General features: G+C 37.8%; 1 protein-coding gene across 2 annotated transcripts; it reads left to right on the top strand.

Annotated features, from left to right (window-relative positions):
• Window positions 1-39: 39 nt before the first annotated feature.
• Window positions 40-17,178, top strand: LOC136263200 (dolichol kinase-like). Of its 2 annotated transcripts, XM_066057705.1 has the most exons (16): window positions 134-258; window positions 454-519; window positions 581-732; window positions 792-864; window positions 925-1,025; window positions 1,143-1,295; window positions 2,774-2,937; window positions 3,805-3,870; window positions 4,858-4,928; window positions 5,353-5,503; window positions 6,661-6,767; window positions 14,412-14,544; window positions 15,014-15,179; window positions 15,709-15,807; window positions 16,568-16,645; window positions 16,890-17,178. In XM_066057705.1, the coding sequence occupies exons 3-16, from the start codon at window positions 699-701 to the stop codon at window positions 17,033-17,035; spliced, it is 1,542 nt and encodes a 513-aa protein (XP_065913777.1). In that variant the 5' UTR covers window positions 134-258; window positions 454-519; window positions 581-698; the 3' UTR covers window positions 17,036-17,178. The 2 variants fall into 2 exon arrangements, with proteins under 2 accessions (XP_065913776.1, XP_065913777.1); XM_066057704.1 differs by lacking the exons at window positions 454-519; window positions 581-732 and having other exon boundaries at window positions 40-258.
• Window positions 17,179-18,115: the final 937 nt, after the last annotated feature.

Here is an 18,115-nt window from a genome sequence, read left to right as displayed (position 1 = left end):
AACGAGCGAATAAACGGGAAAATAACCGAAACCCATCATTCCATATTTTGTACTCCATTTTATTGGTGCAGTAGTTTGCTCTTGTGTTTGCTATGTCGACGCTGGGAAGGTTTTTGTTAGAACTGAAAGGACGAGGAACCAAAGCGGTGGAAACACGGACAGTGTGCTTATCCGCATTCCCGGTTGGCGGAGCCATCTTTTTGTTTCATGCCCCATTGAATTTCTCCACTCCTCAACCAATTTTCTTCTTTCTAGCAGGTAATAAATTGCACAGAAAAGGTGTGATATCCATGGCTGTTAAAAAATCTGTGGAAATGTCATGAGTGTCCCCTCCTGTCCCAGAAGCTAGTGTAGTGTTGTAATGTTCAGGTATCTGTCCAGATGGCATTTGTTGGGTGGTCCTCACTAGCTGTCAAAATAAAACTGTTCATTCAATCAAACCATTGTACATAGCCACTTTGACCACTGCCAACCAGTGTGGTTAAACCCTTCAACACACTATGGACCTGAGATATTTAGGTGGGTCATAATATACTAAAATCAAGGACATTCACTATGTTCATTGTACCATTTTTTAAAGTCATAGTGCAGTGGAACCTGTCTAAAGGGACAACTTCAAATTCCTCAAGTGAGAAATTTATAGACTAATCCGGCTGTCCTAAAGCAGTCATCTCAAGCCAAGATGTTTTGTCATGTAGATGACCAGGATAGACAGGTTCTACTGCAGTTCATGTAAGACTGAACAGTTATTCAAACAGCGCAAGTATGGTCATTACTTCTTGTTGCTATAGTACCCATTGTAGTGATAGTGTTCTCAGCATGGCTGGATTTGTTCCCTCAGAGAATGTCGAGACTAAAACTAAGGTAGCCAATCATCTACCAGATTTGTGTGCCGGTGCCAGTAATAATAATGGTATGTTTCAGGACTGGTTGTTCACCTGGCATGCCACTTGGCTGTGTGCTAGCTCCTATGGTGGTGGCTGGTGTGTGTGGTTGTGCTATTGGACACTCTGCAATCTCCAAAGGTGTGCATCATGTGTGTATTGTAAAATAGAATAAGGATATCAGCATGTGACTATGTGCGCACACACACACACCCTGTACATAATTCACACATGTTAAATATTTTATTCCTTGTACAGACTTGTTGATATACTATATGGTCAGTAGTTCATGTATTGGATTGTGTCCACTACTTGGCTCACTGGTCCACTGGGTACCATACCCCACCTCCATCGTAGTCTACTGTTCTACGTTAACTGTTCTCATCTTTGTATTGGAAGTCTTTCTGGAGAGTAAGATGTGTGTATGTGTACATTGTGGGCATACGTATATTGTCAGCTGTACACTGTATGTGTAGTAAATGATACTGGAGTTTGCCACAACTCATTTTTGGTAAATCAGTGGAACAGTTTAGTGAATTTCCTTTATTTGCAAAATTCACTAAATGTTTAATCCTACCATACTTTCATTGTTGGTATACGATATCAAGAGTTCATAATATATATACTAAGGAGAGTATCCTACTCTCATATACCCCTGTAGAAAGGCGTATCGTGAAGTTATGACGTAACGTCAAGATGTTGTGGTTTGTGATGTACAGGAAGCCGTAAAAGTGCAAGAATCGTTAGCGGCGTTCAGGATAGCCGTATTCGCAAATGGCCTAGTAAGAAACGCCTACGAAGCGGTCTTAACCCATGAAGGAACGATCGTAGTTGGGTGAGAAACGCTTAGAGCTGGAGTTAATTTGGTTGCTAGCGACGTTGGTAGGCACTCGTTCAATCGATACCATGTTCAACTAATGACATCATTAATTATACAAAGAAAAACGGGCGAACTCAGAAGTGTTACGTCATAACTTCACGATACGCCTTTCTACAGGGGTATACGAGAGTAGGATACTCTCCTTAGTATATATATTATGAACTCTTGACGATATACATTTTGATAATTGAGATTTATTACACACAGTATTATGTTAAATACGCTTTCTCTGCGAATAACTTGTCGTTGTGGTAGTAACCAAGGGTAGCTATGCAATAATAGTAAAACCTATATCTCGATGATAAGTGACAACCATTTTATCTCAATGTTAATGGGACTGTCTTGTACGTATGTAAACTGAGTAATTTGTTGATATAAAGTCAAGTAGTGCTTGTTAAGTCAGAAAATATGTAATACTTTGACACCTTCATCTACAATAGATTACAAACATTTGCTATTATCTCGATAAGCAATTCATTATCTTGTATACGGTAGGTTATCTAGATAATGTTTTATCTAAATTATCTCCCATCCCTTGAAGATATACAACATGATGATAAAGTGCTATTAGAAAGAATTTGTGTTAATAACGTGCTTTAGATGACATCACTAGAAAATTATGTCTGTATGGATGTTAGAGAATCGCAAGGCTCCCTGGAAACTTTAAAGGTTTGTTGTTGGCAGTGTTCTTCCTGGTGGTTGACTCCATTTCATGCTGTATGTCAAGCTTGGTGGCAGAATCATGGGGATAGATGACCATTTAGAATAAGAAAACCTTTTAAATGGTACATATTTAGCGATGCCTTATAGAAATAGAGTCTCTATCAACGACACGACTCTATGGCTCATGAGAACCATAACTCCTCAGAAAAACGTTTTATTATGTGTTCTGGTGGAGGCCCCATATATGGTTGAACTGGTGGCTCGAGATATACAGTAGTTGTGTGTATATGTACTCACACCTTTGTACTATGGTAAGACTGTGTGACTGTAATGATTTTTTTTTCAGTTCCCATTTTGTTTTGGTCTCTGATCACCTGTCTACTGTACAGTGGTATAGTCAGCTGGATGTTGGATTTCTTCCCAGAGACATTCACAATGGGAGAAGCTTTCACAATAGGACAAGGAGTAACCTTCCTCATTGTCGACACTGTGGCACAAATGTTACATAAGGTGATGTGATGAGTGCCTCTTGTTTTATAGCGTACCATATGAATTTTTGATAGACAAAATAGATACACGTGTGTACCTGAGTGCAATTATCTTTGTTATAATCATGGCTTGCAATTGCACCACTCTGTTTATTAAAGCATACCAAGCTAAGATACTAGTATAAGTGAAGTAAGGATCCAAGCGGTAAAAGGTAGTGAAACAAGAGATAAATGATGATTTAAAATATCAGCTGTGTTGTATGTTCTATTAGAGTAATTGAATGAAACTCTTTGTCATAGTTAAACATGTGTGTATGGAAAAGAAAGGCTAAGCATGAGGCAAAGCCGAGTGCTGTATTTTATGTACACATAAGCATAGCTGGTACTTTATGTGTTATAGTGTCTTGCTCAGAGCATTCATCTTGAGTGCCCGAACCACTTCAATTTTCGGTGAACATGCTATCAGTAAGAATTCTATTTCTAGCCATAGAACAAACTGATAAGATTAGTGGTTTTGCAATTTACAATGTCACACGTGATCATACGTGCTGTCTGAGTTGAGTTATTTATGTGACATTCCTTGCATAACCGTACTGTATTTGCCCAAGTGTACCAAATTTCCACATAACTGTACTGTATATGGTAGCTAATTGGTACTGTATGGAAGTACAATACTTGTCATCACTTTGATTCTCCCTGCAAAGTACAATATTATACTGAATGGGATTAAGCGTCCTAACACATTCACTAACTTTATCACTTCCCTGAGAGCAATGGGTTACTGCTATTAGTGTTACTGTATATGTGGCTATATATTTTCTACTATCTGCATACACTACAATGGTGATGTTGATGATGGGATGACCATGCCTTATTGTTATTTCCACAGGCTGGTATTGTGGAAATATCTAAACAGTTGGCATTTAAGAGACACGAGACAACTCTCTACCTTGAGGTGTGTGTGTCTGTGTGTGTGTCTGTGTGTCTGTGTGTGTCTGTGTCTGTACGTGTACATGTGTGTCTGTACGTGTACATGTGTGTGTGTACGTGTACATGTGTGTGTGTGTACGTGTACATGTGTGTGTGTGTACGTGTACATGTGTGTGTGTACGTGTACATGTGTGTGTGTACGTGTACATGTGTGTGTGTACGTGTACATGTGTGTGTGTACGTGTACATGTGTGTACGTGTACATGTGTGTGTGTACATGTGTGTGTGTACGTGTGTGTATGTGCGTGTACGTGTACGTGTACATGTGTGTGTGTACGTGTACATGTGTGTGTGTACGTGTACATGTGTGTGTGTGTACGTGTACATGTACATGTGTGTGTGTACGTGTACATGTGTGTGTGTACGTGTACGTGTGTGTGTGTGTACATGTGTGTGTGTACGTGTACATGTGTGTGTGTACGTGTACATGTGTGTGTGTACGTGTACATGTTTGTGTGTGTACGTGTACATGTGTGTGTGTGTGTGTGTGTGTACGTGTACATGTATGTGTGTACATGCGTGTGTGTGTGTGTGTGTGTGTACATGTGTGTGCGTGCATGTGTGTGTGTGTGTTGTGTGTGTGTGTGTGTGTGTGTGTGCTGGTTCACTGGGTGGCAATAGCCATGTTTCGCATGGCTGCCGGAGGCTTTGCTTTGCTTTGTGTTAGTATGTGTGTGGTATATCATGTGTATGTATGAGTTAGGTATAATCAGTCAACACAGTGACAGAGTATGTAACTTCTTTTGGTCTAAACTGATCTGGTTCTGCACTTTTCAAACAGAGAAATTACGTTGTACAGTACACCAAAAAAATCTTGGCCCTATTGTGTTCTGGAGTTTCACTTACAAATAGCTACTGTGTTAGTACATATTTAAGCCAGGCCTGTACTTTATGGCATTTGTGATAGTTCTCCTATGTATATCAGAAATATGATATGATGATTGTTTTACAGATGATGGTGCTAGGGATAATACTATGTTGTGGTTGCCTAGCTCCTATACTGAAGAAGGCTGCGTTCGCACGGTGAGTCTCATGGTTGTTTCAGTTAAAACTTAAATAGTTTTTGTACCAATTTCTGAATTTCTTTTTCTTGTCTTAGTATTATCAAGGAATGATCCAGTTTCAACATATAGTTTGGATTATTGCATTAGACAGTAGGAAGAGTGTAGAAATTGATTTGTACAGCAGCAAAAATGATTGCTCTAGTAGAGTATTTTATAATAGTTTTTTGAGTGAACTGTACCTGATGGGCTGCACATAACACAAACTCCTTATTGATAACTTAGTGCTGAGACTACACATAGCCTAAGCTTGCTGTACAGTATGTGTGTTATAAACTGATGAAGCAGCTCTTTCTGGATTCCTATATATTTTGAAAAGAATACAGGCATGCCTTATCATCAGTTATGCTTTATCATATACTGTATGTTACTCTCTATCTGCATAGTGGTCCAGTGGAGAGTAGATTTTGGTCAGCGACATTTTTTCTCACTACTGGCATGGTCACCGTGATGGTGTTACTACCAAGTCTTCAAGTGTTGTTGGAGAATAGACCTGTCTTGTGGCTAGTGTCCTTCATATTAAGTAGCAAGTATCGTGTAAGTAATGTGATGTGTGAATGAATTATATAATAGTGACACTGGTCTGTGAGTCATTCCATAACTTTAGACATCATACAATAAAACTGACTATCTGTGTCATATAATATGGTAGTAACTTTATATTGAGGATCATAGAGGTTTGTACTGCATCATTAGAATATATATTGGCCAGAAACCAGCTTCACAATACCTCCATGATGTCATGACACTGCCGCAGTATTGGTTAGGTATAACCAAGCCCAAAAATGCCTTCAGTTACAACCCGAATAGGTTGCTACGAATTTTAATTTTTATTGTTATTTTCTACTGCCTGACTCACTTACTCACTCATCGCTTATTTTAATTACTGTACTTACTAATATCTTCAGACGGGCATAATTCGATAATGGCTGGGACTACAGACTTAAATTTTTTTTCTGTTAAACATTGTTTCAACCCGACAGGTGTACCGCAGTACATACAATACACACAATATGGACTAGCCTTTGTCCTCCTTTGTACCCTATTTCTCTTCGCTGACAGCTCAATGTGTTGATTCATGGTAGCACATGATGGCTTCCCTACATTTGTAATGGGAATTGTCCATATTTTCCCGTAGTGGCTTTATTGATTGCAGAGGTGCTTCTTGTACTGTTCTTTGTTTGTAGCGCTGCCTGATCATATATAGCTGAAAACAAAGCATAATGGCTACTTGGCACTTTTCAGTAATTGATAGTTGAGCACACGTTCAGATGTAAACATTAAGTGTGGTGTCATTCTTTGGTATGCCCGTCATAATAATGGTAAACAATCAAAAGTATAAGGAAAATTAGGAATTCTAATTTTGATTGGGGGATCATAGTAAAAAGTAGGTAAACAAGGGAGGTTGCTTACTGGTTATAGACTGAATTAGGGATTAAATGTCCACTACTATATCTGCAGGTTTAGGTCTCCCTTATTACACTACTTTTTATTTCTTTGATCCCTTTAAAATTCCTAATATTTCCTTGTACTTATTATTAGAAAGTAAGGCGTATTACATTAATTATGTTGCTTAAATAATCTATATAATATGAGGTAACATGAACATCGTAATTCATACGTAGCTTCATGTATTGGTTGATAATCACAAAGTGGTTGAATGCAAATTAAACTAACTGTTTCACTTGTCACAGGTACTACTGGTAGGCTACTGGTTCATATGGACTGTAGTGGCTATTGTGTATGTGGTGGTGCAATCTCGAGGAAGTAACAGTGTGTTTGGAGTACTGCAGTCATCAGAGTAAGCTTTTGTGTGTTACGTAGCTATGAGATAGATGTATGCGTTGTGGTAAAAGTGAACAACCAAGGATGCTTAAATGTAATGAATGTACATTGAATCAAAGATGGCAACCACATAGCTAGGATCGTGTTAAAGCGTTATTTACTGAAAAGATGGCAATAGCTTGCTGCCAGCTCCACGTAGCTTTTATTGGATAGTATCCAGTACAATTATAACGTACTTGTACAACTTGCAGCGTTAACTATAGAACAATACTCAGATTTTCAGTAGCTCACACTTCAGTTGGGTGGCTATAAGGATATAGGGAGGGATAAAGCTATATATAGGGATAAAGCTAAAAGAATTTATTGTTTATTTCACCTGTATGCAGTCTGCACTCAAAGTAACATCCACAGCAGTGATGCATTTTTGATGTCTCGTACAAAATAAGTGACTTGCAATTGCCTCCAAGTAAGAAAAAGGACTTGGGTAAAATTATAACTTGTACATATCTTGTCCCCAAGCTATGAAAAAAGACTAAAGAATACATAGAGGTGTACATGCAGTAGTAGCTATTGCTTTACGCTACATCAATATGTTTAAATGATGTCACATCAAATATTTACTCTATTTCAGGTATTTTATTTCCATCCATGTAATTAGCATGAGTTAAGTAGCTGCTCTTTCAATTCCATCATTGTGGTTACATCTTCCGTCAGTTTTGGTAGGAGGATCTCTTCTATAACTTCAGCAGCTGTGGGAGTTTTACCATTAACTGCAAGCTCGACTAGAAACACCATTCCTTGTTAAAGTAGATTTATAACTGGAATAAATTTTCCGATGCATCCCAACACTCTGGCTGCTTTTATTACACTAATTTTTTGTTCAATTTTCTCTAGTATCATAACAGAGAATTTTAGTACACTTTTGATACCTGCTGAGGCTATGCTTACTGCTGCCCTCATTTTGCCAAGGATCATTTTGATTGTGCTTTTCAAGAATGAACTATCTGAGTTCTCAGATTCCTTTTGTTGCTGCTGTGAATTTTGTGGCACGTTTTGTGTCCTCACGTGTAATGGGTCTTGAATCTCTGTGGAAAGCTGTGCAACTTCATCCTGGCATTCAGGCTTCTGTTTTTCCTTGTCTGGTACCTTCAAGGTGATATCCAATAGTCCCAGCCACTCCCTCTTTGTCTGCAACCATTTTGCTGCTCTCTCTGGCAAAGTATAAAAAAGAATTTTATTTATAAAGTTTGCTCTGTTTCATATGTTGGAGGCCTAAAAGGAAGGGCGTGGTCTAGTACTGCTTGTAGTTCATTGTAACACCTCATGTCTTCATCCATTGCTTCTCTCACTATATTGATTTGTTCATTACATTTGTGGCATTTTATAAAGCCAAACAAGCCTGATGCTGCGGTTGTTCTTATCCCTATATAGCCAACAGCGTAAGTACATACAGTGCCCACAATTCCTGTAATTCCCATAGTCAATGGAGCAAATATCCATCCTAGTACGAAGACAGCAAATTCAATTCCTACACAAACTGTTGATACTACGTTGCCTGACCATGTCACAATTTTAGATGCAGCATAGTAACTCTTCAGTACTTGTACAGCATTGTCTAGTGCTACAATTGTCAAGTTTCGCTGTAACAAAACCTTGTTTCAGCACTCTAGAACAATACCCAGGTTCAGGGTTATCCACTATCAACTGAACTAGCTTGTCAATAGGCAGTGGCAGTTTTGACATGCTTTCTATCAATATGTATACGGCAATTAAAATGTACTCTTCGATGCATATTTATATGTGGTGACCTATTACGAGATTCCAAGAATGCTATAAATAGTAATAGGTGAAGTACCACCCTATAGTTTTGTCAATTTTTGTAAACAGGAAATTCAAGGAAATCAGGACAAGTTGTGCAATAACAACAACAACAACAATAATGTGTATGATGCTATTACTGATGTATTACTATTGCATCTTTATATCAGCAAGTAGCGTGGATGTTAGTTAGAATATCACCTCACTATCAGCTACTGTTTTAGTAACATGTTACTAAATACTGGACATTGTCTAGCATATAATAACATGTTACACTTCATCATTGTGATAACGTTTCTGTAAACAATCCTTTGATGTTGTCACGTGTACATACTGCAGCCAGAGCTGTATCAGTTAGTGCGTGACTTGTTGATAATGCTTCTAAAAGCAACATAGTAAATGTTTGTACTACTTGATGATGTGGTTAAGCATCCAATTTAGTAAATCTTTGATTTGGGATAGTAACATACATAAAAATGATATTTCTTTTGTGCGAATACCTTCAAGTAAAAATTGTTTGTGTTACAATATGAAACTTAGTCTCACTGCTGAACCCTGATAAATTTACAGCCTAAATAGGTAGTCTGTATACATCTTAGCTGTGTTTTAAACTTACATGATATGGTTAAGTCAGTTCTTATGATGACCACTGTATTTGACCAGTTAATAGCTATGGCTTGTATAAACCTGGAATTATAGTCATAAAAACCGCCCTCAGATAGTCACAGCTTGTATCTGAAGTAGAGACTGGGAAAAGGAGTTGTTTTAAGCCAGTAAATAGTGTTTTTGAAAGAATTTAAAATGAATGATAGTATTGAAGGATGATGAAACAAGGTCAGTCCATATAAACACCATGGGCTGCTGCCACACAAGCCCATAATAGCTGCCCTTGAATAGCAGCTGCCTTTGCATATTAGCCACATGGTTTTTCGTTCTGAAAGTTATAGTAGCCGTGAGTAAGTAAATAGTAATGGTATGGAAAAGGAGAAGAGCAGGTTTAAAACTCCTTGACTACTATTGGCTCCATTAAATGATGTGCATGAACTGACATGGAGTTTGATTTTTCTTACTGCCCAACATATACCATGCTATTCTAACATCCAAGTCTCAAATCCATTGACCCAACATAGGTGTGACCAGTGAGGCCAAAACCTCACCACTCTTTGTTGAAATTAAGAACAGTTACATATTACTTCATTTAGCTTTCAGATATCTTTTAATATCCCATCCTTCGTATTTGCATACTACCCATCTACTGATTCTCCAGCACTAAAATACAACTAAGCCTTACTACTGTAAACTCTTACCCAAAGAACATGCCACCACCTGCTGAAAGATGATGAATCATGCAGAAATACATATTGTGGGTGCTCTTCTATGCAACTAGAATCATTACAAATCTAACAGCTGCTCTGACTAGGTTTCACTGTACATTTTAGTAAACCCACAACTACTTGATGTGATAACCACTACGGTCAAGTATGATAGTAATTTACCATAAACAGGGAAAGTTTTGTTGGGCGAAAGTTTTGCGTTCAGGAGGGGTATTATCAAGACGATTATAAATAACACATTAAAATTATTTCAATTCATCACGAAAACTGTTGCAGTTTAGATGGTGTTAATTGATCTCTGCGCAATTTGATTGGACACACCAGTATTTTGTAAGACTAGTACAGGTGTATAATGTGTCTGTCACCAGACCCTTGCACTCCATGCACAGGTCGGCTACACCAGACTACCTCCAAATATAATATCAAACAAAAGTCAGTCCCATATCATTAGAGTTTCCCAAAATGTGGTCCCCATGACTTTTAAAGTTCAATTCTATTTTCTGTTGATTGATTTACTATCTATTGTCTAAACCATAACTAGACCATGATCAATGTTATGGGCTACAATTAGATGTTGGTATTTGGTACCTTTTCATGTACTACCGCAGGAGATCAATACATACATCATAGACTTATACCTCCATCCTCCAAAAAGTGTTGATTTATGTGTAGCACATCGTTGCTTTGTCCGTTTCCCATAAAGTAAGAATGTGGAGGTTGATTTGTTAACCATGTTCCAATGAGACTCACTTTGCAGATGTACACTTGTATGTGTGTAGCAATTGGCAAAACAAAACTGAAACCATAGTGAAATAACCACCACATTGCTTGTTGTATTTAAGTGTATGTTTAGTCACCATCCTTCATTCAATCCATAGTGAAAATTTTTAGAGATTTAGTCAGCCATTAACCGTGCTGTTTGTATGAGCTAAAGTTAACAATTAAATTTGTATTTTAGTTGATGCATGAATCTATGCAGGCCCCTGTGGAAATCAGTGGAATTTCAGCGTGAGTACGGTACCCATGTGCTCAGCGATTTGTGTTTTTATGCACCCTGTATACAGTATGTACTGAATTGAACTTTAAATGTTGTGGTATGAATTTAAAGATTTTCACGTTTTTCTTAATTGTTACCACACAACAATATCTAGCTATGCTTTAAGAATATGATAGGCAAAACTCATCTTCACTGACCTGGCATGTGATAGGTGATTACTGGCATTATGGCAGCAGGAAGGTGGCGGGTGTTTCTATCCACAGTGCACTGTTTTATGACTCTAAACGTGGTACATCCACCGACCACCATTGCATTGCCTTCATGGCACCTTGGCAGTATTAGTTTGGTACAATCAAGCTCAAACATATCATACCTTCAGACAGATGTAACTCAATGTACTGCTTGCCAGTCTCTTCTGTTTAATAATACCTGTCAAAATACTCTAATAGAGAGCAGTCAAGTGTACTCTAATAGAACAGTCATGGATAGAAAGAGCATCCATTAACAGAAGATCCTTTTAAAGTGTGCAAATTAGTGGTGTGCGATATAGGATATTTTCCTATCACGATTATTGCACACAATATATCACGATACGATATATATCACGATACGATATATATCACGATACGATATATATCACGATACGATATATATCACAATATACAGCTTATCACTCAGTTACACTGATGACACTTGTAGCACTGATGTACTAGAAGTACAATACAACATACATAGTACATGACTAGCATACAACATTGCAAGTTCTTTTATCAAAAAACTACAGTGTACAATGACATCTTGGGTACATTTTTCTCTTTTAAAAACTATTCTTCAGCTTATATCACGATATAATGATTTTATATCATGATATTAAAAAAAATTCATCGCAATATTTCAATATATATCACATATCGCACATCACTAGTGCAAATGCAAAATAAATACACACATTTATGTAGAACTGTTAAGATCTTACTTTTCCATTTTTAATGGGAGGATAAGTGGATCGCTGTGCTTGCATTTAGATCAGAAATAACCCTCATTTTCACTACCACATGTATCTATGTACATTTCATGCACAAGAGCTGTTAAGTTACATGTAATGTGAATTTGAAGAATGTCAGAAAATATGTTAAACTTAAAAAGCAACACCAGGTGTGTATGAAACCACCTGAAGCGACATTTGTGTTAGTTTCTAACTCCCTGCAAGTGCAGACTTTATACATAACTTTCTCAAGGGTCCCTAATGGAATAGCAATCCCAATTTCATATAATGATACAGTACACTGGTAGCTATAGTTTGATCTGGTAACTTCAATCTTGTAGCAAAGTGTTGTTTGATCTACTATTGTGGAAGTCAGAAAGTCCACATTTACATGTAGCTGTTTCCTAAGGATTAATATAGTGACATTAGTATCACTTTAGCGTAATATGTCACCAGTAGAATCTTTCATTCATTTTTAATGTTCAAAGTTTGTCAGCAGCTTGGGGCAATGCTCCCCCAGGTCCCTGTACTTATGGCCTACTACATATAGTAAAGCTTCTGAAAAGTCCTGACTACACCCCTAGAAGTGACTATTGTGCATGAGAGTTTTCAATGTCGTACTCTGTGTATCTCATGTCATTGTGTGGTAGGGCTGAGAAATGTGGTAGCTATGTATAAAATAGTGCTAGCTATCAGCATGAAACTTAAAGTGTTGGAACAATTCATTCTATCACAGTTGGTTTGGAAGTTGTGGTTTATAGAAAAAGGTCTCAACAAGATGTCTGCTTCTGGTGAAGAACTCAGATGGGAAAGTGACACTGAACAACAAGGCTCATTTCTACCTGAATACTTCACCTATCTATCCTTGAGATTTAAGTTCGTTGTCACTCTGACTACCATACTAATGGGTGAACTGGTCATTGCTACCGTCAAAACTACAAGGAGACTGCATAAGCCTTATATTGTCTTCATTGCCAATGTGATGGTCATCGACATAGTGTTGACTGTAGTGGTCACCTTGATAAGTGCCATCATGATGATCGGCTTCATGTTAGGGCAAGGAGACTTGATCGGTTGCAATTTGTTCTATTTCCTACACTGTCCAGTGGTCATTGTTCACTTCACGTTCTTGATGATTTCAATTGATAAGGTGATAGCTATCAAGTTTCTTTTCAAACATGATTGGATTATGACACGTCACGCCGTTGTTAGCATCATTGCCAGTCTGTGGGTTTTTGCTGTTTTGGCTTGCATCTATATCCTCTTGAGTGCCAGTGGTTACACTGTTATCTCAAGGTATGCTGTGTCCCTTCTAGACGAGGATTTGTTCTTGCAAGTATTGTTTTCTGTTGTATTACTTGTGTTCACTGAGTTGGTTGGTACATTATCACTCAACATTTACTTAGCAGTCAAAGCTTATCAGGTCCGAAAGTAGATCGAGATTGTCAGGAACTACTGATCAACTTGAACACTTGAAGAAGAAGAAGAAGGTAATCTTAAGAAACACATGAGGCCGATCGTGACACCGCTGGTGATAGCAGTAGTGAATTTGCCATCGTGCCCTTCCTGGCAGTGGATACAGGAAGATTTCTAATAGATTCCACCATGTATCACAATATCATAGATTATGTTATCAGACCTAACATTGGCTATGCAGTTGTCCTTTCACATCCATTTGTGTATAGCCTGTACTTCAAAGAAATCCTTGACCCATTGGTGATGACAGTGAAGAACATTTTGCCCAAACACAACTCAGCGAGAATTGCCCCACAGCAACCAAGAATTGCCTAGATATGATTGTTAATTCTTTAACATACATATGTACAGTTGTATTATGTGAACATATTTCTCTAGCCTGTATCTGCATTGTGTAAATGTAATTTGCTAGGCTTATACAGTACAAATACTTACAATACTTATCATCTGTGACTATTATAGGACCATAAATGTATAGGACTGGACCTAGGATCTGTTATAAATGGTCAGCAAGAATTCATAATATATATACTGAGGAGAGTATCCTACTGTCATATACCCCTGTAGAAGGGTGCATCGTGAAGTTAGAACATAATGAGAAAGTGTTGTGGTTAGTGATGTACGAGCAGCTGTAAAATTGCAAGAATCGTTAGCACCATTCCACACTCATGATAGTCAGGATAGCCATATTTGTGAATTTCCTAACAAGAAATGCCTATGAAGCAGTCTGAACTCATGAAGAAACCATTGAAGTTTGGCAATAAACACTTAGAACTGGAGTTAATAATTTGGTTGCTAACAATGTTGATAGGCACGTGTTCAATCAATATCATGTTTAACTAAAGACATCATTGATTATACAAAGAAAAACAGGCAAACTCAGAAGTGCTATGTCATAACTTCACGATATGCCCTTCTACAGCGGTATATGATACTCCTCAGTTTGTATATTGTATAAACTCTTGATGGTCAACTATCCCAGAAAAATCAAGAGTATTGATATAAGCTATAATGCATACTACACACAATTCACATGCTGTTCACTTGCAGTCCATCTTCAGTGGTATCAAGGAAGTGGTTTCATTTGATGATGATTTGTATTTTTGTACCTGGCATCATCCTTGATCCTGTCATCCTTCAACTAGCTGCATCGTCTGCCTTGTGTCTGCTGATCTTACTAGAGGTGTTGTTGTGTTGTGTGTGTGTGTGCGTGTGCGTGTGTAGTATGTGTTTGTGTAGTGCGTGCATGTGTGTGTGTGTGGTGTGGTGTAAAATAGTTAAATGTTTACTGGGTGTGTGACATTGACATGCACTGACCTGTTGCGTTAGTAACGCAAAAATGTCATGACATATGTATCCATGTTTTTAGCCTTATATACATACCTTTTCACTCATTAGTTGAATTTAATCAGCTCGCAGTGGTAGCGCTGCAAGCTTCTTTTAGTTGGATTTGTTCAATTACTCTAATGGAGCATACACCTGATCTAATAGAACTTGAATACTTTAAGTGAACAGTCATTTTGCATTTGTATAGTAAACATTTAGTAGTCAACTTTCCACAGCGTAACATACTGCACACACCACACACACACACACACACACCCTTGCACACACATGCACAAAGTAATACATGTGCATGTATTGGTTCACAGGTGATTCGATTCTTCTCTCTGTGGCCAATCGGAGATGCTGTCCACAAAGTGTTGATAGAGTTTGTAGACTCAAAGGATAGTGGTCGACTAATCCTCTCTCACATCTACCTGCTAGCTGGCTTCTCTCTACCCCTGTGGCTGTATCCCCTCAGGGTCTATACCAATGGTAAGTATAAGAAATTTTCATGTTCATCTTATTTGTGCACAGCTGTTATGTTTATAGTGTAAAGCACAGCCACCAACTTTGATTAGTAACCTCACTCGGTGGTAACCAGAGACAATATGTGACCGGCCAGTGAAAACCTGCCATTTTCGCAAAATATACACATTTATCTAAAAGGACACTGCTCATGCTATCCATAATTGACCAAAAGCACACAGTGTTAAAAAAATTTAACCTGGTCTGTCCCACTGGTAAATGGCTATCGCAAGTCTCAACTTAAGATTAATTAGCATATGTTACTCGCCACTAAAGGGATCGTGCTCTGTGAATGGTGTCATGTAGTCATGATGATATGAACACATCACTTTATTACATGTATTACTAGTAGTCCAATTGTGGGTGCTTCATGACATGTAAGAGGATCACCTGTAATAATATCATTTTGTACACGTTGATCTGTGTGTATGTGTGTTCACTGATCAGTGTTGATGCTCAGTAATTATTGGTGGTTGATAATTTTATTATTTCGTAGCTCCAAAGATCAGCCTGTATGCTGGTGTCATATCTCTTGGATTTGGTGACTCCCTGGCGGCCATAGTGGGTAGCACATGGGGAAAATTCAAGTGGCCAGGTGAGTTAGTATTACCTGTTCGTCCTGCCCAACAGGTTTTTAGAGCTCAGCACATTCTTTGTGAAAATAAGACTGGTACTAGGCCTAACTAGTACTTTGGTATTGTAAACATACTATTATTTGAAGAAAAGTTGCTTTATAAACATTTCTTCTGAGCACTGCTGTAAATCCTATGACTGGCTCAAAAATTTGAACCCAGATGTTTTTGCATCCCTTTGAATGTTTGTTACCATGGATACTGTCATGTACAAGGCATATGTGGTTGTTTTACATGTACATGGCAACTGGAATTTAACTTTAGTGTATTTGTACAGCCAAACTATGCAGCTGTAATGACAGCATTTCGACAATGTACATTTTGGACCACACAATAATGATTCTGGTCTTACCAACTCGCCAAACTTTTGATCAGATGGCCAGACTTTTTTAATGTGGTGCACTATACAGACATAGTTGATATACTGTACTGTATAAAGTTGTTGATTTTTTATAACAAAAACGTATGCACTTCTGACTATCGCCGCATAATGATTGTGCAGGCAGGGAAACCAGAATAGAATCATGCAGTTACCTTTTGATGAATTTACTCATGTCCAAGTTGCCATCGGATTTCCGAGTAGGTTGTCTGCCAAAGATTGTCCCATTTGTACTACCAAAACACTTAAATCCCACATATCCATCCTATCTTATCTCAGGTGCAGTAACAGTTCACATGGTTGCTGTTTCTACAAGTTGTTTCATGAAAATTATATCCCTACAGGTACACAGAAGACAATGGAAGGAAGTGTGGCAGCAGTAGTAGGTCAACTGGTGGCTGTGGTGTTGATCTATTTGATAGGTGAGTCATATATTGTCAACTACCACTACCAGAGTAACTCTAATACAACAATCACCCTTGTAATGATCACCTTAAGGACTTGCAAGAGTTATTGCTACTGTAGAATGTCTTTGCTGTATCAAACACATGTACAACTTTGTGCTACTGTGCGTACATTTTTGGGATAGAGGTAGTGTATACAAGTGTTGCCCTTATCAAGTAGACTATTTAAAAACAGATTATGCTGTTGTATATTTTTGTACAGATCCGCAAATCAGAATGCTGGCACACCATTGGCCAGTGATAGTGGGTGTGGTCTCAGTGACGGCTCTACTGGAGGCATACACAGAGCAGAATGACAACCTGATATTGGGGCTGTTCCAGTTTGCCCTGCTTGTAACTTTCTGCTGAATTAGGCATGCAAATTAGTCATCAATTTCACATCATTTAGATACTCTAGTTTTTATAAATGAAATTCTAGTGAAATAAATTAACTACATTTCTTGCATCTACCAAATTTATTTTTAAACAAAATTGCGATTTACCTTCTTCGATTTGCTATAACTAAATTGGACTTACAACCAGAGAAAGAAGCTGCTAGTCCAGTATTTTGCATGCAAGACCCTATGGCCTTAGAGAAGGAATTTTCTTACTGAGTTTAATATGTCCAAATCAGTCGTAGTCAAAATTATACTAGCACATTCATAACACCAAATCAAAGAGACTTGTACGTAATGAAGAAACTGCTCTCAAGTGATCATGCCTTTATAGCTGTTACAGTCAACTTCAGCCGTACTCCAATTCAGATGAGGTTCTACAGATATGTTTCACTAAAAAGATATTGTTTTACTTATCCCAACAGATCCTGAATGTTGATACTTGTTACACATTTAGCTGATAGTGGCAACCACAGATATTCTTGTTACCTCATGCATGGGGTGGCTCCAGGAATATTGTTGACTGGTTTCCAAACTTCCTGTTGTGTGCACACACTTAAAGTTGCTTGTGCTTGTTTCAGTATCAGGCTGAAGAGTTAAGAGGTGGAGTTGACGCATACATGCATGTACAACAAACACATTCTGGCATTTCTGGGGATATGCCCTCGGGTTTTAAAACACTCTGAGAAATAATTAGACTATTTGTACTGTTACCAAATTAAGTACAGTAGCTACTTACAGATCATACAAAAAATTAATGTGACTGTTTTATCAGGGTAGTTGACTGCCCTGTTAGCATACTTTGATCTGAAACTTTTGTATCTTTCAGCCTAATGATACTTAAATGGCACTACATGGCCATCTACTACTTTGTAGGCAGAGAATGTTCAACTAGATTCTATTTTTTTTTTAATTTTCTATTTTTCACATTGGTATCATTTTAAGCAATTTTCTATGAACAGGAGATAGAGTGCTTTTGTTACCTAAAATATGACAGCTCACTCTGTATCAATACCAGCTGTTTGAAACAGTTGAGCTCTTTTTTTATGTTAGA

This window comes from Dysidea avara, chromosome 8 (assembly GCF_963678975.1).
Source record: "Dysidea avara chromosome 8, odDysAvar1.4, whole genome shotgun sequence".
In the NCBI taxonomy this organism is placed as follows: Eukaryota; Metazoa; Porifera; class Demospongiae; order Dictyoceratida; family Dysideidae; genus Dysidea; species Dysidea avara.
Note: the sequence above shows the minus strand (reverse complement) of the source record. Positions and strands in the feature narration are given on the sequence as shown.